This window comes from Podarcis muralis, chromosome 13, assembly GCF_964188315.1.
Source record: "Podarcis muralis chromosome 13, rPodMur119.hap1.1, whole genome shotgun sequence".
In the NCBI taxonomy this organism is placed as follows: Eukaryota; Metazoa; Chordata; class Lepidosauria; order Squamata; family Lacertidae; genus Podarcis; species Podarcis muralis.
In genome coordinates, this window is record NC_135667.1 from 53,569,757 (window position 1) to 53,596,653 (window position 26,897).

The following is a 26,897-nucleotide window of genomic DNA, read 5'->3' on the forward strand; positions in this document are numbered from 1 at the left end:
TAGAGTTCAGTGAATCTGACAATTCTGATTTCTCTCAGCTTTTGTTTTTTGTTTTATGCCCTTAAGTTCAGTTCTCCACATTTCCACATCAGTTTAGGATATTTGTTTTTAAGTCCTCATGAAGATTCATCATCATTCAGATACACATTTTTGTTTGCAGTTTTCCCCAATAGACACATTTTTATAAAGCAATTTCTCCCCCCCCCCATACACCAGATGTTTGTGTGTTATTTTTTACTGTATATTCATTTCTATACACACCTTGCTGCAGTGTATGCATTTTTGTGTTTTTTTATTATTATTATTACTATTATTATTATTATTACTATTGTTATTATTATTATTATTATTAATTAATTAATTAAAATGTGCTGCAAAATTTTAAGTTATGGCTGTGTTTTGGTTTGAGTATTGTTTTGGAAAGTGTGAATTAGATACATTTGCCATTACATGTGAAATGAATCGAATTTCACCCCCATCCCTGCCTGGGAGTAATTTGAATTGAATGTGTGAGACTTATGGATCTAAGTAAACATGCAATAATCAGGCCAGATTAAGATTGGTTGAAGCCTTGGAGTTACGGTCCTGGTGGTGGGGACATTGCCGATGTGCTCAGAGTATTTTCATTGCTATTTTCTTTTATCAGTGTTGGCAAACTGGTTTTAGTGTGGTTTTGTAAATTACTGGGATAGGAATGTAGCAATCAAAGCATGGAAGACGGTGGGAATATTTGTTTTCCTAATTTTGTATCTTTGTAACACTCACGTCTCACCATCACCTTTTTCCTGTGACTGCTATATAGTTCCAGATCTTCAATTTAAATAGTTTTTAATTTATAAATGTTTCCCAAATGTTTTGTTGGTGTTTGTTTTGCTCTAACTTTGTGTGGTTTGGTTTATTGTTGACAGTGTGTCAGCACCGGGGTTTTGTGCCTTTCAACAGCTGTGTGGCAGGGCATGTCTCTTATAGGGAAGGGCAATTATGTGGAAAGCTGACATTCTGCTGACATTCTGTCTGTTATACGTCTTGTTACGTGTGTGCTCCCCAATTTATTTCTGGGCCTCTCACCCTGACCTTCAAAAGATGGCATAAAATTGCACGTGACAAAGTATGTACAGATTTTAGGAACATCTGTAGCTTTTGTGAGTTCTTGAGAGAGCCCAGTCCATGTATCCATTTATTTATAAGATTTCTTACCCAATTTTCACCATAAGGTCTGAATTGATATAATATACGTGGAACAGGAAAATAGGTGCTAGTGCTGTTCTGCAGATACTTGTACACGATCTTACCCACTTGTGGGGGGGGGGGGGAAGGCTATACATAAGTAGGCTTTATAGTAATGGTGCTGGTTGTGTTTGTGTGTGTGCGCGCGCACGCATGTGCAAGCGCGCTTTGGATTGAGTTTCAGTTTTCTCATGCAACACAACATTGCCTGGTCCGACCATGATGATAAGTCCCCTATGGCTTACCTGGAACCAGACTGTGTGAACATGCGGGCTCCCAGGAAGAAGCTTTCTTCTGTTTTGCTCCTTATTTCTCTGCGATTGTGCATTAGAGAACTCTGCATGTCACTTTTTGTTTCCTTCTACATTAAAAACAGGGGGCTCCTTTATCCTCTAACCCAAGAGCACATTTTGAATCTTGAGAAACTGCTGCAGGCACCAGTCACAAAATGGCTTCCTTGGTGATGTGATGTAACAACACAGCATGGTTGCCGTAGGGATGTGGGAGGGGATGTGTTTGTAGGTGGAGGAGGAATGAGGGAAAGGGCAGAGGAGATGCTATACTGGTACAGGAAGAAGGTAATCATCATCATTATCATCATCATCTTTTTATTATTTATACCCCGCCCATCTGGCTGGGTTTCTCCTGCCACTCTGGGCAGCTTACAGCACAGGTCTGCTTTCAGATGTCTTCTAAAAGTCAGATAGTTGTTTATTTCCTTGACATCCGAAGGGAGGACATTCCACAGGGCGGGCGCCACTGCCGAGAATGTCCTCTGCAGAACCTTCACTTCTCGCAGTGAGGGAACCGTCAGAAGACCCTCAGAGCTGGACCTCAGTGTCTGGGCTGAACGATGGGGGTGGAGACGCTCCTTTGGGTATACTGGGCCAAGGCTGTTTAGCGTTTTGAAGGTCAGCACCAGCTCTTTGAATTGTGCTCAGAAACGTACTGGGAGCCAATGTAGGTCTTTCAGGACCGGTGTTATATGGTCTTGGCAGCTGCTCCCAGTCACCAGTCTAGCTGCCGCATTCTGGATTAGTTGTAGTTTCCAGGTCACCTTCAAAGGTAGCCCCACGTAGAGCACATTGCAGTTGTCAGTGCTAATCTGTGAGGGAGCCTTGAAGAAAGGCCATCGTGCCTTAAGATCAGGAGGGAATCCTGTCGAGAAAGGGAGAGAAGAGTACTGTGAAGCTGATCAGAAGGCACTATGGTGAAGGCAAATGGGACAAGGTAAAGTGTTAAGTTTCGGCGGTTCGAATCCCCGTGACGGGGTGAGCTCCCGTTGCTCGGTCCCTGCTCCTGCCAACCAAGCAGTTCAAAAGCACATCAAAGTGCAAGTAGATAAATAGGTACCGCTCTGACGGTAAACGGTGTTTCCGTGCGCTGCTCTGGTTCACCAGAAGCAGCTTAGTCATTCTGGCCACATGACCCGGAAGCTTTACGCCGGCTCCTTCAGCCAATAAAGCGAGATGAGTGCCGCAACCCCAGAGTCGGTCATGACTGGACCTAATGGTCAGGGGTCCCTTTGCCTTTACAATGTAACTGTAACAATTTTCTAAAACTATCCAATCACTGAACGTCACTTTCGATCCCGTATTTGCATAACTATCTACAGTATCCCCCTGCTGGCCCATGGTGAGAACTTCAGTACATAACATAAAGTGTTGTCAGAAAAACAGGAACCTGAGAAACCACTGGGTGGCAGAGAAACTAAATTGCAGCGGGGCAGAGATAATAGGACTGGGGCAAAAAACCCCACAACACCCTAAATAGGGTCTAGAGATGTGAGGGATTGTGCACTATTAGCAGAAATGATGTGAGCAGGAAAGCGAGAGTTGGAGGATGAGCGGTGGTTGACCGGACAGCCAAGGATGCATAGATTTGGCAGATTTAAACTGGAATTCTGCCAATTGTGAATTTTATGACGGGGCAACAAAAACCAAACAGTGCTGAATATTACAAATGCATTTGTACTGACTGGGCGGTTTGTTTTTGTCTGTGGACCTCTAGCACACTATTAACCCAGGGATCCTTTTGTAGTGCATTGATGAAAACAGCATGTTGTTGACCTGATTATGAAGTGACCTTTTCCGCTTCTGTCAACTTCAGGTACAGTGGCTACAGCAACAACTCCTGTTCTTCCATGTTACCTCATTCTGGATTAAGTACACCTACAACACCCAATTCTCGCCATGCTACATCGCCACCCGAAGAGGCCAAAATTGAGAGGTTGGTAAGAAAACAGCGTGAACAAAAATTAATTGAAAATAAGTTAAAATATTGATATGCTTTCCTTGACCGAATCTGGTTTCAAAGTGGTTTATAGAGTTACATTCTAGGACCCCAGAGGACAGTAACACCCCAGAGGACAGGATCACACTTCAAAACGACCTTGACAGATTAGAGAACTGGGCCAAAACAAACAAGATGAACTTTAACAGGGAGAAATGTAAAGTATTGCACATGGGCAAAAAAAATTAGAGGCACAAATACAAGATGGGGGACACCTGGCTTGAGAGCAGTACATGTGAAAAGGATCTAGGAGTCTTGGTTGACCACAAACTTGACATGAGCCAACAGTGTGACGCGGCAGCTAAAAAAGCCAATGCAGTTCTGGGCTGCATCAATAGGAGTATAGCATCTAGATCAAGGGAAGTAATAGTGCCACTGTATTCTGCTCTGGTCAGACCTCACCTGGAGTACTGTGTCCAGTTCTGGGCACCACAGTTCAAGAAGGACACTGACAAACTGGAACGTGTCCAGAGGAGGGCAACCAAAATGGTCAAAGGCCTGGAAACGATGCCTTATGAGGAATGGCTAAGGGAGCTGGGCATGCTTAGCCTGGAGAAGAGGAGGTTAAGGGGTGATATGATAGCCATGTTCAAATATATAAAAGGATGTCACATAGAGGAGGGAGAATCTATGATTCTATGATTCCTAGAAGAGTTCAGCAATGGATCCAGGTTGGTCTAGGTTTGGCTTTCCTGCACTAGGCAGTGAATTGGATTGGATTACCTTCAAGGCATCGTTCAACTCTTGTGATTCTATGAAAGATGTGGTGGTAGCGGCAGTGGAAAGATTTCAGACAGAAAGAATAATTTGCAAGTTGAGAGGGGGCTTGCCAGTGTATTTGATTGTTACCCATCCATTGCTGAAGGGTATGATATAAATAACAAATTAATTAATCATTACTGGCAGCCATTATCTTATTTCTTTCTTTTTTTCTGTTGGATTTTTTGTTAGATTTTATTTATATGCAAATGCAATACAGTAATACATAACTTTAACAGCATTACTATACAAGATCACTTTTGTCTAGGAGTTTGTTTCATGGGCTATTAATATATCTTTTTTAATTAAAGATTTTCTTGATTTACAAAAGTCATTATCTTCTTTCTTGAACTTTTATTTTGTCACTGCTTAATAGAGCAGCAGCAAATCTCCTCTCAGTTGTCAGCACATGCCCTTAGTGCCATGAAATGAGATCAGGATGTGGTTGCTGCTAGGAGGTTTTCCGCAGCAGTGAAACAAAGTTAACCTCAACTCACGAGAAAGTTCCCCACCTCAGCCTTTGAAATAATTTCACAGACACATACAAATTCTGGAAGAGCCCCCAAATCACAGAGTGTCAAATTGGAAGGTGGTATTTTCACAGTTCTAGGGTTATGTAAAAAGAAGAAAATGTTTTCTTATGTCAAAACTTTATTTTACAACATGCTGGAGTGTTGCTATTTTGCAAAAAGGTATTTACACAGAGAGAGGGGCGGGGAGAAAAGGTTTTCTCGTCCAGAGAAGTGGGTGATGTTATAATCTTATGAGTGTATTCTTGCAGAATAGGAAAACGAGATAATAAACATAAAATATAATGAAAAGAAAAAACATTGGCCAAAAGGCCATAAAATGCAAGAGGAACAGTTCCCCAATTAGGAAGTAGCAAAGAGTTAATCGTTCTTTCCCCTCCTCCCCTTCCCCCCAAAATCCAATCCACTCCAATCCAAATCAGGCCCCCCAGCCGCTTCTATTAGCCTCAGGTGGAGCCACTGGGAGAAATAATCTCATTCTTTGAGCATTGTAAAAGTTATTGTAGAAACATTGGAAGAATTGTACCTCAAAAGCACTTAAATCATTGGAGAGGAACAGTGGTTAGTTGTTTAATTTATACTCAAGGTAGTATGTTAAGAGTTAATGAACTTCTGAAACTGGAAGTGGGTGTTATGATCACAGTGCAGATGTGCAAGGCTCCCAATTCAGTTTAAAGTGCTTGGTTGATCCTTAAAGCCCTTCACAACTTGGGACCAGGGTACCTGAAGAACTGCTTGGACTCCTTTACAGGTGGGGTGGTCCCTTTTAGGTGGCACCACCTCAACTATGGAACGTTCTCCCTTGATGCTCACCTGGTGCCATTTGGCGGCCAGACAAATGTGTTTTAGCTTTCCTGAGCTTTTGATGCGGCCTGTTCGTATCTCTGCCAGCCAAGTTTGCGTTTGCTTTATGTTTGCTGACCACTTTTATACCATTCTTTTTAAATTCTGTGGTTTAAATATTTTGTTATTATTGTAACTTTTATTCTTTGGGGGGGAAATGCTTGTTGGGTTTTGTGTGCCCCAGAAAGAGACAGGCAGACTGACTGACTGACACAGCCCAGCCCTCCATGGGTCCATGTTTTCCTGGGGAAGGGAGACCAGGCCACAGTGGTCCCTCCCTCACCACCGGATGAGAGACTATTTACCAAGCTGCCACTTATCAAACAGCCTCCAAAATCTCCCTGAGATCTCTCTGAAACCTCCTTAGGCAGCATGATGTTGAAGCTCTAAGCATGGAAGTGTTTAGAATAAGCTGAGGCCATGAAGGGATTATGAAACAAGAACTGCATTTACTAGAATGAAAAAAAAGAGAATTATTTCACTTTCATAAAATGTATGCACCACTTGACTAAAGAAGTACCGGTAAACAACCCCAAAAGCCCTCGAAACAGTATACAGTGGTGCCTCGCAAGACGAAATTAATTCGTTCCACGAGTTTTGTCGTCTTGCGATTTTTTTCGCCTTGCGAAGCACGGTGTCGGGAAAGGTTTGGAAAAGCTTCAAAAATCACCAAAGTCTTTAAAAACCTCAAAAAAGGCTACCACACCGCGTGCTATGAGTTGCTCCTCGAAGTCAAGTCGCAACTGTATTAACGGTTTTAAGAAAAAGGAAACAAACTTGCAAGACGTTTCCGTCTTGCGAAGCAAGCCCATAGGGAAAATCGTCTTGCAAAGCAGCTCAAAAAACAAAAAACCCTTTCGCCTAGCGAGTTTTTTGTCTTGCGAGGCATTCGTCTTGTGAGGTACCACTGTAATACATATAAACGTTAGAAAGAAATGAGATGCCCAATATAACAAAAAAAAACTCAGATATTTCCTTTGGAGAAAAAGCAGAGTAAAATCGGTTAAAGATATCCACTTGCCCATATCTATTCAGACCCTGAACTTACCTAAGCTCACAAGTCAGCCTTTGTTCCTTGAAACCTTGAAATCCCCAATCTTCTCTATATCATGTAAGATACCCTTGATCTGCTCACCTCCTGTCTGTCTGTGTATTTAAATGTCACCTGTCAGTTGCGCTCCTCCCCTTGGGAAGCTTAGCGCTTTAAAATTTCCCACCCTCAGAGAGACATGTGTTGTTAGACACATCAGCAGTGGCAGACGCCTATGCCTTGATGTCACAGTAGACTCAGGGCACATGCTAGAGTTTCAAGCTAACCATGCACTCCTCAACTAGCCATATAAGCAAGACATACATTCCCATTATATACACAAGCAGTCAAGGAGAGTCAAGGCCGATTCCTTCACAGTGCAAATTCAGAAACAGCTCGCACCAGCTGTTGCGCTACAAGGCTGGCCTCATTTCTCTGCAACCTACCCCACTCCCCCCCCCCCCAAAGAAATCGTTGTGTTTATAAATGTGTTTATAAAATGTACGTTAGCCTTCGGGGATCCTACCGGACAAGTTTTAAGTGCAGTGCAATCTTATGTTGCCGGTTGTAGAGAGATACTGGCACATTTACAGCTCCACCTTTGTGACTGTGACTTCTTATTAAGCAAAAGAAAAGGACGCAATCTTGCCAGCCTGTAACTGGATTTCTACATCGCCAGGAGAGATGCGTTTCTGGGGACAAAGGGGCAAGTCTGTGTGCAAACACTGTTTTCAATGATATCACTATGCCATCAGTAACATGTAGCGCCATCCTGAAATTAACAAGGGTATTGTAGGGTTCACAAGTTTTGCAAAACACTGGAGGTTCTGTTGTGTTTGTGTGAGGGATGAAATGGTTCCTGAAAATTACTTGGCTTTGCCTTTTTTCTAAGTTGTTTGTAGTCTTTGTCTGCACCATCTGCTACTACTTTGGTACCATTTTTAACCCTAATCTTTCCGTTCCCCCTTATCATTTTCCTCCTGGGATAATCCGAGCATTGGTGGACCTTGGGATCTAAAATTTCAGCAGTGCCCTGTGCAAACCCTGTGCCCCCCCTTGAATTCTACATCATCATTGTGGTGCCCCTGAGGCTCTAATTTTAAAAAAGGTAAAGGTAAAGAACTCCTGGACAGTTAAGTCCAGTCAAAGGCAACTATGGGGCTGCGGCACTCACCTTGCTTTCAGGCTGAGGGAGCCGGCGTTTGTGCACAGACAGCTTCCCGGGCCATGTGGCCAGCATGACTAAACCGCTTCTGGCACAACGGAACACCGTGACAGAAACCAGGGCAAACGGAAATGCCGTTTACTTTTCTGTCACAGCGATACCTATTTATCTACTTGCACTGGTGTGCTTTCGACATGCTAGGCTGGCAGAAGCTGGGACAGAGCAACGGGAGCTTACCCTGTCGTGTGGATTCAGACCGTCGACCTTCCAGTTGGCAAGCCCAAGAGGCTCAGTGGTTTAGACCACAGCGCCACCCTTTTCCCTGAGGCTCTATGCCCAGTGCGACTGAACCAGTCGTGCTCTCCTAAATCTGCCCCTGATCCAAGTCAATCAGGAAGCATGTACTTAGTGCAGTCAGAACAAATGTTGCTGAGCGAGAATGAGGATTGTGCTTTCTGGACTGATCCCAAGGGTCCAACCGGTCAGAAGTGTGTTGCCTCGCTTTGTTGTCATTTGTCATTTATCAAAGCATGAGAGGGATTGTCTTTGGGGAAGAGTTGTAGAGCAACTCCTTTTATGCAGAAGGTCCTAGGTTTAATCCTCTGCCTTAAACCCAGGAGAGCTGCTGCCAGCTTGTGCCAACAATCCTGTGCTAGATGGACATACAGTCTAGCTTAGTATAAGGCTATTGGGATTAGAGGGACACGGGTGGCGCTGTGGGTTAAACCACAGAGCCTAGGACTTGCCGATCAGAAGGTCGGCAGTTCGAATCCCCGCGACAGGGTGAGCTCCCATTGCTCGGTCCCTGCTCCTGCCAACCTAGCAGTTTGAAAGCACGTCAAAGTGCAAGTAGATAAATAGGTACCGCTCTGGCGGGAAGGTAAACAGCGTTTCCGTGCGCTGCTCTGGTTCGCCAGAAGTGGCTTAGTCATGCTGGCCACATGACCCGGAAGCTGTACGCTGGCTCCCTCAGCCAATAAAGTGAGATGAGCGTCGCAACCCCAGAGTCATCCGTGATTGGACCTAATGGTCAGGGGTCCCTTTAACTTTACCTTTATTGGGATTATAGCCATTTCCCTTGTTCCTGTGCCAGTTGCCTTGTTTAAATGGTGTATTTGCAAGGGTTTTTTTGTTTGTTTGTTTTTTTGCCAATTTAAAGGAAGCAGCACAATTCTTGCCCACTCCCCACCCCCTGCCATTTGGAGGCAGTTTGCCAAGAGAGTAGAAGGATTCGCCTCTTTTAAGATGGGGAATCTCTTATAAAATGATGAGCAGGGAAGAGATTCCCTGCAGAAGCAGCCCCCTCATTCTTCTTTATGACCTTTGGAACTAGGCAAAGGTTTTCGCCCCCTTCGACAGTGCCACCTTGAAAAGCCAGTGATAAAGGGGGTTGCTTTTGTCGTCTGATGAACGTTTCACAACCTTTTTTAGCTCAGACCTAGCTTGACAGCAGTCGGACAATGATATTGCATCTGTAATTTTGTGCCAGAAACAAAGTTTACGGGATATCGGGTTTTATAGCCCCTTATGTAATGTTTATCCATGTGGGATGTAACAGATTCGAATTCAATGCGCAGAAATTGTTTAAATCCTACTTGCATTGATCTGTTGCCAGTGGGGCAAAAGCTGCCACAAGTCTTGCGTAACTGAATATTTGTATGCACATCTACAAGCCAAAGTGTTTTAAAATAGTGGCAATGATCACCTAGCTTCTTTTGTTTTTAGAGAAAGGGGCTGCAATTCCTCCTTTCTCCCCAGCTAACCCTTTCATTCCAAACTTGGGATATTGCGAATGCCTTGATGAAATAGGTCAGGAGAACCTCCTGTACATCTGCTTTCACTTACAAATATCTGTAAAAATGCACCCACTAATTACAGGGGCAGCAATCTTGAGACTCCGAAGCAAGAATTTGATAAGCCCTTCTGAAATGGCCCATCTTGATTTCTTTTCCTGGAATTGGAGCTTTTAGGTAACGTCCTGTAAGGAAAAAGGGACCACCCTCGATTTCAGAGAGTACAGTTACATGCGGTCCTTTGATTACATTTTAACAGATGGCTGTATCAAAGTTCAAATCACATAGCCAGCAGTGAGCCTTTTATTCCACTGTTGATTCTAGAAAAAGAGCCTCACTTTTTTATTTTATGTGTCATGCAGCGACCCACCACCCCTTGCAATTTGCCCCTTGCAATTTCCTGTATTGGTCACATTGGGGGATCCCACCCAATTAGGAATCAAGTACTGAAAGGATGATACCATGATACTGCTTAGCCAATCCGATTTAGCTATGCGATAATGTTACCAAAAGTGAGGCCAATTTAAATGAGTAAGCAAGCACGTTTAGAGGGAGGGCCAAAAAATAATTGAAACAGGGATGTAATTCTCAGCACTTCAGAAAGTGGTCATGGAAAACATTTAGCAGTTTCAGTTCAGCCATAACAATAACTTCCTTCTTTGTCTTGTTTTAACTTGCATGTTTTGTCTCTGTCATTCCAGCGGGGTGCTGCTTTGCCTGAAAACTGCTAATAAGCAGTTTTCTTAATGGGCTTTTATCATTTTATTCCTGTGTTAGCTGTTTTGACTTTTTGGATTGCACACTGGTATGTGAGTTACTGAAGGGTATTAAATAAAAAAAAATACGAATAACATCAAGTTATGGCAAAGGCATAGATGTAAGAAAGACATCTGTGCGGCAGTCGCCACACCCACCTTTGCAAAGCAATGCCTGAGTCCATAAGGGCCCATCTCAGATGTTGCCTTGCAATGCCTTGCTCTCAGAGAATGGACATAGCTTCCAACCGCTCCCTAGAAGCTGCGAAGTCATAGTGGTGGCACTCCTAGCCAGTGACTGACAACCAGTGCCGGTTTTACATATAAGCTAAACAAGCTATAGCTTAGGGCCCCACTCTCTTGGGGACCCCAAAAAAATTTAAAGGAAAAAAACCACTAGATGTACATTTCCAAAATATAAGATAAAAAAGAAATAAAATAAAACCTACCTACAGCGGGTGGTGGTGTGGTCTAAACCACTGAGCCTCTTGGGCTAGCCAATCAGAAGGTTGGTGGTTCGAATCCCCGCGACGGAGTGAGCTCCCGTTGCTCGGTCCCTGCTCCTGCCAACCTAGCAGTTCAAAAGCACGTCAAAGTGCAAGTAGATAAATAGGTACCGCTCCGGCGGGAAGGTAAACGGCATTTCCATGCACTGCTCTGGTTCACCAGAAGAGGCTTAGTCATGCTGGCCACATCACCCGGAAGCTGTACGCCAGCTCCCTCGGCCAGTAAAGCGAGATGAGCGCTGCAACCCCAGAGTCATCCACGACTGGACCCTAACGGTCAGGGATCCCTTTGCCTTTACCTTACAGCAACAGTGTTTTGTGTTGCGTAGGCTCCTAGAATGTAAGTAATGGCCCCTGCCTGCTAGCCTGCTCCCTAAAATATCACTTCTTAATTGCATTTCAGTTCAACAATCACTCTGATAAAATACATACAGTACTTTGTTACGTGCAAATGGCTTTAGATACCTATTAGGTCCATAAATTGCCATATAGCATATATTCAACACAAAAAATAGCGACAATTTGTTGTTGACAAAGGGCAGCTGGACATATAAAGGGCCCCGTTACCTTCAGTAGCTTAGGGCCTCATCCAGCCTAAATCCGGCCCTGCTGCCAACCTTTGTGCTGGAATGAAGTATGGCATCCAGCAGTTACAAAAGAGCAGCATCAGATTTAGGGCAGCGCGGGTGGTTCCCCCACACAGGGTGTCAAGCTTGAGAGGGTGCAAAATTGGGAAGGTGCAGAATTGAGACGACCCATTTGGGGGAGCCAAACCTGGCCTGGCTCAGAGTGCCATATTAGCAAAGATGACCAAAGACCACCCCTGAAAATAGCTTGCTTCAATGAAAGGGAAAGGTTTCCAGCGGTCTTTACTTTTGGGTTGATCAAATCAGTGAAATGGCTGGTAATCCTTTCCCATTGGCCCTTAGTGTAATACTGTATTGGGCTGTTGTTGTTGTTGTTGTTGTTGTTGTTGTTGTTGTTGTTGTTGTTGTTGTTTTAATCAGAAGCCCTACCAGAGTATGTGCAAAATGGTAATTCACCTTTTAGCATGAACCAGACATCATGTTATGTTTATCTGCCCTTTGTACAGTTCAGCCCGTGCTAGTATACTAAACTCCATAATCCAGCCTATGGCTGACAAACCAGTAGACCTACAGCTTGCCTGGGTTCTTCAAGATGTGGATCCTTATATTACCCTACAGGTTGCTAAATTCCTAACAGCCGTCCTCTCGTACAAGAGACGGAATGGAATGTTAGCTGATTATTGATAGTTATAAGAATTTTCTATAATGACATCAGATATTGATTTTAGTGTAGTGCCTAAAAATTTTAATCTTAATCTTAAACTTTCCTTATGAATGGCTAATATCTGTCCTTGTGAGTTGTGAACTGTGTTATACTACTTATGGTTTGTACGAGTCCGCGGTTTTATTTGATTTGTTTTGTTGTGTTGTGTCTCATGATGGGTGTAAAGCCGAATAAACATTTTGATCTGCTGTAAGTCACATATGGAAAAGACAGGCTGCTGGGATACAGCAGGGGTCAGCAAACTTTTTCAGCAGGGGGCCACTCCACTGTCCCTCAGACCTTGTGGGGGGCCGGACTATATTTTTTGGGAGGGGGGTGAACGAATTCCTATGCCCCACAAATAACCCAGATTCATTTTAAATAAAAGGACACATTCTTCTCATGTGAAAGCACACTGATTCCCGGACCTTCTGTGGGCCGGATTTAGGAGGCGATTGGGCCGGATCCGGCCCCCCGGGCCTTTCTTTGCCTACCCATGGGATACAGTATATGTATTTAGAATGAGAAAAAGTAGACAGGTGAAAAGCTATTTTATTGAAAAATATGAAGCGATGTGGTCTTGGTTTCTCCTTGGTCTGCAGGCCGTCCTTGGGTGGTCTACTTACATCGTCGTATCGGCAGCACCAGGAGTCTTTGGCAGCGGAAAGAGAGAGGCGGCGTCAGGAGAGGGAGGAGAGGCTGCAAAGGATAGAGCGGGAAGAAAGAAACAAGTTCAAGTAAGACAGAAAATTATTTCACGATTTGTTATCTTGCTATAAGTAGAGTTGAAAAGTCATTTGCCGTATTCAATATATGCACCCTTCCATCCGTCTTCCTAAATGGTAGCATCTCCATCCTGACCTGCATTTGCACATGAAGAGAAATTTGGAATTGTGGCATCTTAGGCAAACTCAGCCCTCCAGATGTTTTGGGACTACAACTCCCATCATCCCTAGCTAAGAGGACCAGTGGTCAGGCATGAATTGTAGTCTCAAAACATCTTGAAGGGCCAAGTTTGCCTATGCCTGTGATAAACCACCTATTTGTCTGGGTATTTCTCAGGTTCCATTCCCACAAGTCACAGAGTACAAAGTATGAAGTGCATTTCATAAAATACTGCTCTTCATAGCTTTGACACATTTAAATCCCTGTAGCCTTACAATTAGCTGGAGTATCTGGAGTCAGTTGAAATATTATTAGTATTAGTATTAGTATTAGTATTAGTATTTAAATTTGTATACCGCCGTATACCCACAGGTCTCAGGGCAGTTCACAGGGTAATACCTGAATGAATGAATGAATGAATGAATGAATGAATGAAACTTTATTTATGTCAGCCATTGGCCATAGCAACAAAAAAAAACATTGCAATATACACAGAACAAAATAAAAAGTCGATTATATATAATACCTTGTCTTCACAGTTTTCAATCCACCGACAATTTTCTTAGGTCTATTGAACCACATTAATTACTTCAGAAGCTGTTTGTGACCACATACAGATAAATGCTTATTTAAAAACATGAAAAATCAGTTTTCATTGTCTGCTGCTGATCCCCCCCCCCCCCCCCAGTAATGGGATTTGCTTGGCAGAAAAATCACAGTTACATTGGTAGGATTAAATGTGTTCAACTGGTGAGACCTACTTCACCATCATTTCGTTATGAGATTTGCGTGTAAATTTGCTTAACATAGTGCAAGATGATGCCCTAATAATTTCCAAAAGGGAAAAATAATTTGCTAGTTCTGTAATGAAACAGAAAAGCTCAATAACTTATCAGCGACTAAGAAGTCAGTAAAGTCAGAAGGAGACAAAAGAGTCCCCAGGCTCTGGGCTGTTAATGAAATGGTCATCTTCTATGTAAAGGAAATATTTTTGTACTGAGGTTATCTAAGGGATGTCACCCGGACAATAAGTTAGTGAGAAATTGCCCTTTAGCTGTCACCTATCTAAGAATGGATTCTCAAGACTGCCTCCCACAGTGCAATTTACATAATCTTTGGAAAGAATCTCAGATTGGTTTTAGCATCGCCTCATGAAATCAACACCTGAGTGTTAACTGTTGCCATTTCTATGGTGGCTATACACCTGAACAAATATTTGTGTGTGTGTGTGTGTGATTTTTTAAAAATATTTTTTTCTTAATTTTTTTCACCTGAATAAATCTTGATACCTTTCACAAGACGTAGAGCTCAGGTCAAAACTTGATGCAGGTTGGAGACTTAATGGCATTTGCTTAGAGCATTGCCCTCATAACGCCAAGGTCACAGGTTCAAACCTATGAAAAACATCAGTTATCAGCGTAGTACCAAAGAAGTGTGTGTGTGTGTGTGAGAGAATGTGTCCTTGACATTTAAAAATTACACCCATCATCACAGATTTCTCTTACCAAAGAATGTATTTGAATCTGAGCTCTTTTGCTTTAGCTGCTTTCATTTCTTTCGCTGCTTGCTATGTTCTTCTTTTCCTGCTTTTTATTTAAGTTATTTTCCCTGTAACTTTGTGCACCTCTGTTTCATAGTCGTAATTATCTAGACAAAAGAGAGGAGCTAAGACAAGCAAGAGAAGAGAGGTCGGTACTTTACACTCTTTTTGGCCTTTTTTTTTTACATTTCTTATGTCATTTATTGAGAGATGCATGGTTTTGTAAACATGCTTCCAGTTAGCCTTGTAAAGAATGGCTTAAATCAGAAATGCATGCGCTATTTCATTCTGGCAAGCACAGCCGTGATAAAGGAAGATGTTCATTACTGAATAATGGGCATGTAACAAATAATAGTTTGGATTGCAGAGAGAGAGAGAGAGAGAGAGAGAGAGGGAGAGGGAGGGAGGGAGAGAGTTCTGAAACTGTCAGCCAAGACTTTCAGCTACTTCACAAGAAGCCTATAGCAGAGAAATCTGCAAAAGAAGTGGCGTGGGAGGTCTGCTGAGTTTGGAGACTAGGTTTGATTCAGAACTTCCACCAGACCTTCAGCTGGCTGTTGTATGGTTGGAAAGGCAAAGGAAGGACAGCACTCTATTTTGAGTTTTGAAAAACTAAGAATCCCATGTAGAGAGCTTCTACAGCCATAGTTAAAAGTCACATAGCCTCAATAATACGAGAGCAAAGTGCTACCTGCAATTTTTATAGTATCATTTGCAGAAAGACAGGCTAACATGACTGCCTCTTTAAACAGATAGGACATATTGATCATGTTGCACACATTGCATCCTTCAGTCCAAACATCACTTCTTCTAATAGTGAAGTCAGGCGACGAGTTTTGGAAGGGTTACTGAGAAATAAGAGGTTTGGTATCAACGTGCTTGGGAGAGCCCCAGGGTTTCCAGAAGTACAAAACACCATTTGAAAAAAATACCTAAAACTGCAACCTGCCAAAAGACAAACAGAGGCTGGATAGAATCAGTCAGGTCCTGCATCCATAGCAGTGACCAGGGGAGGAATGACTGCTGGCAGGAGTGCAGAGAGAAGAACTGCCATGGTGCATCTTCAGCAGCACAAGCGGGCACTTTCATCTGCCCCAGCTGCAACAAAACATGTCTCTCACTACAGGTCTCTACAGCCACAGCAGGCACTATAGCCCTACAACAGTTTGACTTCACCCTCAAAGGCAAACTCATCCATTGTCTCCTGAGACAGATGGATGCCAACCAACCATTTCCTTGCAGCTGTGGGTTAAATTACAGAGCCTAGGGCTTGCCGATCAGAAGGTCGGCGGTTCGAATCCCCGCGATGGGGTGAGCTCCCGTTGCTCGGTCCCTGGTCCTGCCAACCTAGCAGTTCAAAAGCACGTCAAAGTGCAAGTAGATAAATAGGTACCACTCCAGTGGGAAGGTAAACGGTGTTTCCGTGCACTGCTCTGGTTCGCTTGAAGCAGCTTAGTCATGTTGGCCACATGACCCGGAAGCTGTACGCCAGCTCCCTCGGCCAATAAGGCGAGATGAGTGCCGCAACCCCAGAGTCGTCCGCGACTGGACCTAATGCTCAGGGGTCCCTTTAGCTTTACTTCACCATGTTTTAGATAAATGATCCTTTGGAGAAATGGTGGCCAACCTTCTTGGCAAATGTGCCAAAGCATATGCAGCCCTCCCTCCCCATCCCTTGGAATGGTTTTCTTCTAACCTGCTAAGGGAGGGAACAGGTGGCAGTACAACACGGAAGAGTCAGATAGCACTGCAGCCACGATTCCAAGCTGTAGGGAGACCCACTGTTATGCCTGTTTCAATCCAAACAGGCTACAAACCCCTGCTACCTGTGTCACTTATGAATCCATCTACTCCAGGGGTAGTCAGCCTGGTCCCTTCCGCCCACTAGTGGGTGTTTCAGGATTCTAGGTGGGGCAGTATGGCACAAGCTGAATCCTCCTTCCATCAAGCACTGGTGGGCGGTAAGGAAATTTTACCATCAAGAAAGATGCGTTAGTGGGCGGTAGATATAAAAAGATTGACTACCCATGATCTACTCATTTGGGAGAGGTAACAGCTTAGCTCTCATAGAGAATCACAATTTATTGAACTGGCTGTGTATACTGTAAATGCTAGAAACATTTCCTATTTTATAGCCATCCTTTACAATCACTTTCCAAATTCTGTGGGCACTTCTACATCACATGGAACCCAAATTGCTTAGCATTGAGAAAAAGCTTGACTGTGTTACTGAAAATGGTTTTGCACACCCTTGAAACCAGATCCTGCAACGCTGCATGTGGCATAACGTTTATGAAAGAGATCTTCGTTATCTGCAATGGCTGTGCACTTGGAACTACATGTGTACCCATGTATTGACTATATAATTTAGCATTTACTGAATAACAGGCACTGTTATTTTCCGGGGTTGGTGGCAACGCAGCCTCGTCCTTACTGGATGCAATGTTCACTAGCGCAACCTTTCCTTGTTTATACCGGCTCCTAAAAGCGTCCACCCCGAGGAGGAGACTGCATGCTGTGCATTTGCATGATTCACTCATCTTGCTTTCCGGTCAGCTTCCACTGAGATCTGGCAATCTGCTCCATCTCTGCATTAGGCGCGATTGGATCATTCCATCCCTCTTAATGCAAGATGCAACAGAATCACCCAGGGGAGGCTTCCCATTGCATTTGCATTTCTGCATTAGTCTCTTGTCAGTGTCTACCTCTTTTCAAACAGTGACACGCGGGAGGTGAGGTCCTCTGAGCCAGGTAATTTTTACTCTTTCACACTGTAAACCATTTCAGGTGTAAAACTGAAGCATGCTTCCAGTTTTGATTAAGGGAAAAGATGGTGAGAATCTGAGAAACAATGCAGCATTGTGCAGAAGGAAGATCTCTATCTTGCCCCGTTTTGTATTGTTATGAAATGCTTAGTGCAGTCAGATATTGGAAGCCAAACAGAGTCAGGGATGCAAGAAGTTAGTCTCGATTCACCTTTGTGAGCAGTTCACTTCTGAGTAGGACAAACGGAGTCAGCAGCCTACTTTTACATCTGCATCAATTAATGTACTCCATGGGCAAATAATGGTGGATAAAATTAGCAGACATCTGGAAGACACACATATTCCGAAGCTATTTTGGTCTGAACATATAAAGAATTGTATGGAGAATATGATTGGTAGCTGGTCTTAATAAACAGTTAGCAAGTCTTGCCTGCCTAAAATGCAAAACAGATGTATCTTTGTTCTTTTCAACTGACTTTGATGAATAAACTATATGTGACGTCATATCCAAGCTATTGAATGTCTTGAGTCCGGCCGAGAAATCTTTTAGAATTAAAAAAAAAAAAAAGTTTCCATTGTAGACGCTCAAGAGAACAAAGTGAATTCCAGTGCAAATAGAAGCAGGTTCAGAGACTCAGACAGTTCTTAGTCCAAACATTTGTAAGTGGTATTATTTTCTGCAAGATCTATTTTCCTGCGAGGCACTAAAATTTCCTCCCCTTTCTCTTCAGCAAGACTGGGACTGGGTCTTTTAACATTTGGGGATCTGAGAGACATTTTTGTGAAGGAAAAGGGAAGAGATTGTAAATGTTTCCATGGGGAAGAAGACCATTTTCTTCAAAGTGCTCCACCTGAGGACTTCTTAATATTATCCTTTTGTTCGACATCAGGACTATAAACGTAGCTGGGTTTTGCTTGTTTTTCTCTCCCCCCCCCCCCCCCGCTCTGGTGCCTTCCATCCTGGCCCCCCTCCCACCAAAGTTTAGCCCAGCAGTCAGTTTTGCCGTGTTCCTCATGCGTCAAGAAGTCAGAACTTTCCTCGCAGGTGCTTCAGCTATAAACAAGCACCGGCAACCGTTTTCTCCTTCTTTACGAAATCCCTTTGGAATTTGACTTCCAGATACAAATACTTGGAGAAATTGGCAGCCGAAGAGTACGAGAAGGAGCTGAGAAGTCGGAGTTTATGTCGGGGCAAGAGTGACTTGTCCTTGAACTTGGGCTCTTCTTCCGTCCCAACCTCTCCCATTCCGACATCTGCGAGCCCCACTTCAACAGATTCTCAGGAGGAGCCCAAGTCCCCTGTGACAACTCGCAGGGCATCTCAGACCTCAGAAGGTAAGTGCCAATGAACTCTGAAGGGGAAATTGGCACCTCTTAATAATTGCTTCTCAGTTGTTTAAGCAGATACACCAGTATAGATTTCAAGGTATCGCACTTTCATAAAATGTTGAAATCTTTTGCTGTCAATCCTTTCTCTTAGATGTAGGTTTGATACCTTACAAACAAATTGCAAAATTTGGCATGCTATTCTGATTTCACCGATTGCATTTGGTGTTGTGATCCTGGCATATCAATGCTTACAAAGTCAAAACACTAAAAGTATGTGAAAAGTATGTGGTCCAGCTAAAATTAAACATGTTAGATGAATTGGCTTTAATGGGAGAGTTCAGCATGGGGGGACTTAAAATGTTTAATTTTAGCTAGACTGCACCTTGGAATAACCATGCTTATGTTAGGTCATGTGTGTACCTTGGGTGGCTTTTAACATCTTGTCCCCTTGACCCCAAGAGCCAAGCTGCTTTTGAAACTCTTGAGAATTTCAAAATTGGTGACAGGAAAGTGGCAAACTCGCGTATACACATGCCAATTCGAATGTTCCTGAATTTGTATTTTATATGTATTAGGTTTACATTATTGTTAATCATATTTTTAATTTTTAATAGGAAATATGGGGTAAAAATATAATTGTAGTTATTAATATTATTATTATGCTTAAGGAATCTCTGAAAGAGATGTGATGATTTGGTACCGAAATAAGTGGCAAGGCAATAGTGAATGGGGAAAAAAGAGATGAAAAGTTGTTTTTATTGGTGGGGGTGGCATTGCATTCAGTCTTAGATGTATAGCAGAACTCTTAATAGCTTTATAATACACCAAATGCAATTATGTGGGTAAAAAGTGAAGAAGAAATCAGAAGCATTATCTAACCCCCATTAATCACTGTTAAATCACATTTATTTCAATGACGTGTTAAAGCACATGCCTAAATCATTCCTATTGAGATCCGGGGGACAAAAATACTTATTTTGGCTGGTTTATGCACATGATCAGCATCTTATGTAGTTTCTTTGGAAAGCTGATGATGAATGTGTTGTCTATATATGTGACTTTTGTACTTGAAGGTAAGATTGTTCACTTCTTCCTCAGCGGGAATCCAATCCTGAAAATACTTTCTCTGTTATGATGCATGAATATTTCTGGGGCTGGTGCATGCTGAATGCCAGTTCTCACTATCATAGTATCATAGAGTTGGTACATCAAAAGTCTTCCCCCGCTGATTCAGGAAATCCACTACAACGGGTAGCCATCCAATCTCTACATTAAAATCTCTGGCAAAGGAGAGTCTACTGCCTCTTGAGGCAGACTGTTCCACTGTTGAGCAGCTTGCACCACCTGCAAGATCTTCCAAGCTTTCAGTCTAAATTCTTTTCCTTGTAATTTGAGCTCATTGGTTCAAGTCCTGCCCTCTGGTGCAACCCAGAACAAAACTGCTCCAAGATCTATCTGACAGCCCTTCATGTGCTTTGACTTGATGATGCCTCTATGACTTGGGCTCTTGGGCTTTATTGGCTGCTATTGCTTGAAGCATGCTGTTAAAGAACTACCATCTGAAGGGAGAATGGATATTGTATGCTGACTTAGGGTGTGCTGCTGTCAAACTGGATTTTAGTTTGCATGGTTTCTATTTTTTCTCAGTATCGGAGAGTTCCTACCAAGATTGTGTATCTGTGAAATCACTTTTATTCAGAATGGCAGTTATTCAAACCCAGTGTCAGGCTTTAAAAGAAAGAAACACACACACAACTCACCTCATTTCCCCCTACCGTTAGGATTTTTCAAATCTCTGCATGGAGAGCAACTATCTCTTTTATGATGATTATTTTAGCATATGTCTCTGGGAGTCCTTCCAAGCATTACATTATAAAATGGAGCTCTTTGGTATGTGTGGGGAATAGATTTATAACAGGTGCATAGGCTAACTCTCTGCGGTTGAGGTGTGGAGTTGCTTTCAGCAGATGGCAGGTGTTTAGGGCTTTTCCAGAGGAGCACCTGACGCAAATGAGCAACGTTGTGGAAATTTGCACAGATGAATGAGATAAAGACAGCAAACACTTTCAATATTAAGGGAAACATCCATCTCTGTAAAGATCTCTGAATGCAAATGGTCCATGCCTTGAAACTGCTGTCATAGACACAATTACAAGGAACGAAACCCTGTTGATCTTAGTTTCCCAGCAAAAATTATTCACTTGAATGAATGTGAATATTTTGGATTCAGAAAGGGTTACAGGTCCCATCTGAATGTTGGAGAGGTGCACTTACATTTCCATTGTTACTTTGAAAGGCTGCAGCACACTGGGAAATTAGGAGCAACCTTTCTCAAATCCTTTGCTTACCCATGAAGACAGTCTGTTTTCCAAATACTGAGAGTTCACGCAGGTTCACGTACTGCACATTACGTATCTCCACCACACTTTTCAATAGCATTTGGATTATTTGCATTTCCAAAACTTTGCTTCGTTTCCGTAATGGGATTTTGAGAAACTTGAGGACTACTCAATTCACAAATCTGGCCAGATTGTTTATGCTATATAAAAAACAACAACCGTAATTTTTAAAAAACCCTACAAGTAATGTGGAATCTTGATTTTCTCCAGGGAAGATGGGATGGCTTGGTCCATGAGAAGGAAAGTCATGTTAGAAAACAAACGTCCCCCCCAAATAAGGGGGAAATTACATCTTCGGTTGTTATACACACAAGTATATTTGACATGCACAAAGCAATTCCGTTTGTTTCCCCTTTTTCATACTAAAAGAGGCCACCTACGTTATTTATGGGAAATGATTGAATACAAAATCAAAACTGCAGATCCTTCATTAGTAGTGGAATCCTATATATGTCTCCTGAAATGCAAGTCCTATTAAGTTAATTAGGACTTAATCCCTTGTAAATGGGTGTACAATTCCAGACTTACTACAAAAATGCAGTAGATTAGTGAATAGTCTAAACTGTAGACTGAACCCTTGGTAAATAAAGGAAATAAACTATGTGAGACAGAAGTTCCTAGAACGTCTGACTGACTAATCTAGGTGCAAAAACTGTAGACTGCTTAGAATTTTTGCTACAGTTAAGCCCTGTAGCTGGATGGATGGATGAATGAATGGATGGATAGACAGACCTATTGGATATAGTGGCTGTGTGACATGTTAGCGGTTTTTTTTCATGGGGAAACTCCTAAAAGCATCTGACCAGCTTTCCCATACCTGGTCTGGTTAGGCACCAATTGTGATTTCTGGGGCTGATGGGAATTGTAGGTGAAGGGTGGGTCAGACAAAAGATTATGTAGTAACCCAACTTTCAGCTGCCTTTGGAAGTTCACAAGCAGGTTATGAGGGGGATAGTTTTCCATTATTGTTTGTCCCCAGCATCTGGTAATCTGTGGTAGAGTTTGGCTCCATTCATAGACTGTGAAACTCCTAGCGGGGAGGACTTGGCAAGTTTTGGGACTGTTGCATGTGGTGGAGGCAGTGAAATGCGCCAGCGGTCAGAAGTCTAGATTTTTCTGCCTCCTGATTCAATTCTAGGGGGCAGAGAGAACTTGAATTCCATTGTCCCTGTCAAGAAATGCCCCAAGTTTATAAAACCGCTCACTATTTTGAGTCAGACCCAACTCTGGTCTGATTCAGTTAGAGTCAGCCTGAAATACTAGTAATGTTAGCAAATTCTCAAGGGCTTTTAATTTGAATTTCTCCAAATAAGAATTTGCCACCAATACTAGCAATCAAAAGTATGCAGTTGGAATGGGGAACATGGGACTGTTCAGATGTTATTGACCTCTCGCTCCCATCAGTCCAGCGAGCATGGTCAGTGGTCAGGGATGAATGGAGTTAGAATCCAACAACATCTGAAGAGCAACATGTTCCCCATCACTGATGTAGCTCTCATGATCTGTAGAACTACTGTACCTTCTGTGTATCTTGCTAGAATCAGAAAAGCTTCAAGTTCTCTGTTCGTGGGTCATCCCAAAAGCTTCAGCTGTATTTCAAATTGGCATTGCTATTTACATTGCCTTTACATGTTGAACTTGAATTTTGCTGATATACTAGCTCATATCTATATCTATCTATGAATCAGTTCATTTGAGAGGTAGAAAATTAAGAAGATATGTCAAATCTCAAATTGTTGTTTCCTAATAGTCATCCACCTCTCAGGAGTTGTTGCTGAAAAATCTGAAGATAGACTTTGTTGCATGGCATTAGAAATTCATGTTTTGACCTCCCTTTAGAGCAGGGGTCAGCAAACTTTTTCAGCAGGGCCCAGTCCACTGTCCCTCTGACCTTGTGGTGGGCTGGACTATATTCTGTAAAAAAAAAAAAAAAGAACAAATTCCTACGTCCCACAAATAACCCAGAGATGCATTTTAAATAAAAGGACACATTCTGCTCATGTAAAAACAAGCTGATTCCCAGGCCGTCCGCAGGCTGGATTTAGAAGGCGATTGGGCCAGATCCGGACCCCGGGCCTTAGTTTGCTTACCCATGCTTTAGCGATTCAGGACATAATTAATCAGAATGTACTCCTGAGTAGGTAACCTCAAAACAGTGCTCTTGCTCACTTCTAGTAAATCTCAGTGGGATTTGTGCAGGAGAACTTCCTAATACCTTGTATGTTCCAAACGCCTACTATTGGCTTAAACTAATTTTGTAGTACCTCATTTTTTTAGTGGTGTGTTTTTTTTTCAGATGGTCCCCATTTTTCCACTATAAAGTTACACTGCTTAGATTGGACTCCCTTTCCTTTTCTCTTCCTTTCTGGGTCATCTGAATTCTCATCAGAAAAGAAAATATCGCTGCAGTCTCCGTTCTGACACTGCGTACACTGCAAAAGTAGAACTGCCAGGCCGGTCAGAAGGAAAAATCTAGAACTGTATCATAGTTTAACCAAGAGGTGATTTCACAACTACACAAAATTAACATACATATTCACCTTTCTGTCACTTCTGCATGGCCATTCTGTCTTTGAGAACTGCGAGCTGCTTGACCTGTGGGTGCCTTCTCGTTTCTTTACATTACAATATAGAAATCTTGCATGTGAAAATCTGCTGGTTTAGCTGGAAATGATGACTAAATTTCACGCTGTCAGTGATCAAATGAGGTGGAGGAAATCAACTGCATAATCAACAATATGTGTCAGACGCCAGTTAAGAGACAAATTTATGCCACTTGCCAAACAGCTAGAAGCTAGATTTGTGCCAGATGCCAAGCCAGTGTTTTATGTAGCTATTCCGAAATAAATTGCCATGAGGAAACATATGCTTGCTGTCAACAGTGCATGACACTGCCCTTTCCAAGCTGTGCCGCTCTAATAAAACTAACACATGTGTACCTTTCTATGTGTAAACAGATGAAAAATCAGTCACTCTAAACATGTTTTAGGGATGCAGGTGGCGCTGTGGGTTAAACCACAGAGCCTAGGACTTGCCAATCAGAAGGTTAGCAGTTCGAACCCCCATGACGGAAGGGGCTCCCATTGCTCAGTCCCTGCTCCTGCCAACCTAGCAGTTCGAAAGCATGTCAAAGTGCAAGTAGATAAATAGGTACCACTCCGGCGGGAAGGTAAACGGCGTTTCTGTGCGCTGCTCTGGTTCACCAGAAGTGGCTTAGCCATGCTGGCCACATGACCCGGAAGCTGTACGCCGGCTCCCTCGGCCAATAAAGCGAGATGAGCGCCGCAACCCCAGAGTCGTCCGCGACTGGTCCTAATGGTCAGGGGTCCATTTACCTTTACCTAAACATGTTTTCAACAACAGAGCATACAGCAACCAAAAATGATCTTGTTCTTTTCCCCTGTTGCTCCCTGCTTTTAAAGAGAGAAAGAATAATTTGTTTGGAGTCATTTCGTAACCTTTTAGCACCCAGTGTAGATGGGATTATCAAATATTTGTACCTATATTGTTGAAATTTCACACACACACACACACACACACACTTATAAAGTTAAAGTTTGACCAGACTTTATTCAAGCAGGAAATGGCAGATTTCCGGTGTGTCTCATGAGCAAGGCCTTCCTTCAAGTGCTATTACATGAGCTCTGCCCTCTGAATGCCGTGCTCGGCCATTTCTTAAAAGCAGCCACCGATAGCAAGACCCCTTTCTCTTTTCACTCACTTGGAGAAATGAAGGCTGATGGAACTCACTTGACTGTGCGAAGCACGAAACACTGTTTTTAAGCGAATCTTTCTCCATTATTCTTTTCACCAGTGAGTGCCAGTGAACCTGAATGTGAACCAGAACCTCAGCCAGAGGCAGAAACAAAAACAGAGCAGGAAGACGGGGCAGACTTGGAGCAGGGGGCAGAAACACCCCAAGAAGTAGAGGTTGCAGAGGTGGAGCCAGGAAGCGGAGTGGCGCAAGGTCCAGAGCAAGAGGCAGAAGAAGGTGCAATACTAAGTGAAAAAGAGAGGCAGAATGAAGAAGTGAATGAAAAAGACAATTGTTCTGCATCCAGCATTTCCTCAGCAAGCAGCACTTTAGAGAGGGAGGAAAGGGAGGAAAAGTTGGCCAGTGACAATGAAACTGGTAAAGTGAAGTATTTTCTCCATAACAGTTGACCTTTTTTTTTTTTTTTGTAATTTTAAAACAGCAGCTTCATTTTAACATTTGTTGTAAGAGAAGTATTGATCTGTTTTTGTTTACTGGTGTGTCCTCCATTGAAAGCCTCAGTTCCTAGACATTTTGGGCACAGGGTTCAGTAGAGGTTTTCTGCGCAGACTGACAGAAGAATCAGAACTTTAATTAAAAAGCATTGTTCCATGGGGATAGTATTCTTGACGTTTCCTTACTAGTTAGAATCTCATTACAAAAACAGCCATTATTCACATTTCAAGACTCCTTTTAAGTTCGCCTTTAGGAGAGGGTCTGGACTTGTGGAAAACCTTCCCTGCTATTTCCCCCTTGCTGAAATGTGACGCTGCATGTTTGGGACCCTTGTCTGCCAAAGAAGTTTTGCCATTTTCAGAAGCGTAGGTTTTTTCTGAATTATCCGTTCACGTATTACTTCAGATCCTAGCATGACAGTTCACTGTTCCCCACTTTAAATCCCAGACACCTGGCTTATAATTGCATGTGGCTTCTGGCTGAAAGGCTCAGAGACTGGTGCGCTTTTGCATATGGCGCTGGGGTAGGGTTCATCATTGTTCCCTCCTCGGTTGCTGCCTTCCTTGCTATCGTATATCTCTCCTGATTCCATGTTGTTAACTCAATACAGAACATCTTGTGCATCCAACTCCCCCTTTTCCTTAAAACGACAACTCTGCAATAACTGTTTGACAACGTATTGCTATGTTTGGAGGGCTTTTGTCCACACGATGCTTCTTCCATCCCTAGTGGTCACTCTTAGCAGGTTCATAGTGAAATCACAGTCACAGGTGGCCTTGCTTCTCATTACCCTTTCTAAGGAGATAGGCAAGAGTGCTTATCAATAGTGCCTCTCCTTGTTGTCTCTGCTGTCCTCCTTTTTATCAGATAATCGGATATTCACATTCACTTTTATGGGGCTGCAGTAATTAGGTGCAGATTTCCACTTTCCTCAATGTAGAATGTGTGTAACCTTGGCAGGCGCTTCTCTTTTAATGTTTTCAGCATGCAGCATATGCAGCCCAAGAGGTATCTGGGAAAGAAAATATTTCGCTCTCTAGAAGCTATGCAAGAAAATGAAAATCACATTTTGGACTCTAGTGTCCAAACCCACTCTACAAAAGTCCTGGACTATGATTAAGTTACTGCCCTTTTTAAAGGACTCTTTCTTTCTTGACACATACCCAAAGGATGCTATATTCTTATTAAAGTTTCAATTTTCTGTACTTTTGTAAGGATCTGAATGTATGAAGGGGAGTGAAATAGTTAGTAGAGAGTTGCTCCACATCTGCATCTCATGCAGGTTTCCGCATTTGTGCTGTTCTTCATGGGTCTGACCTTTCTAAAATCAAGGCCAGGCAATGGGAGGAAGTACATGGCCCCCCAGATCTGGCCCAGGAGCCCAAGGTTTCCCAACCCTGCAATAAGGAAAATGAGAAGGCGCCTTGGTTTTGCAAGAGAATTTTCTGACTCTTATTTCCCGTACAGTGGTGCCTCGCAAGACGAAAAACTCGCTAGACGAAAGGGTTTTCCGTTTTTTGAGTCGTTCCGCAAGACGAATTTCCCTATGGGCTTGCGAGTTTGTTTCCTTTTTCTTAAA

At 42.8% G+C, this 26,897-nt stretch overlaps 1 protein-coding gene across 14 annotated transcripts in view; it reads left to right on the forward strand.

Moving 5' to 3' along the window:
* FHOD3 (formin homology 2 domain containing 3) overlaps positions 1–26,897 on the forward strand; it is a 348,541-nt gene that overhangs the window by 265,362 nt on the left and 56,282 nt on the right. For 9 of the 14 annotated variants that reach the window (XM_077917617.1, XM_077917611.1, XM_077917612.1 and 6 more), the window contains 5 exons: positions 3,337–3,456; positions 12,793–12,927; positions 14,713–14,763; positions 18,501–18,715; positions 24,923–25,240. In XM_077917617.1, the coding sequence (XP_077773743.1) occupies positions 3,337–3,456; positions 12,793–12,927; positions 14,713–14,763; positions 18,501–18,715; positions 24,923–25,240 (839 nt within the window). The remainder of the gene's footprint in view (positions 1–3,336; positions 3,457–12,792; positions 12,928–14,712; positions 14,764–18,500; positions 18,716–24,922; positions 25,241–26,897) is intronic. The other 5 variants (XM_077917613.1, XM_077917621.1, XM_077917623.1 and 2 more) reach the window with 3 other exon arrangements.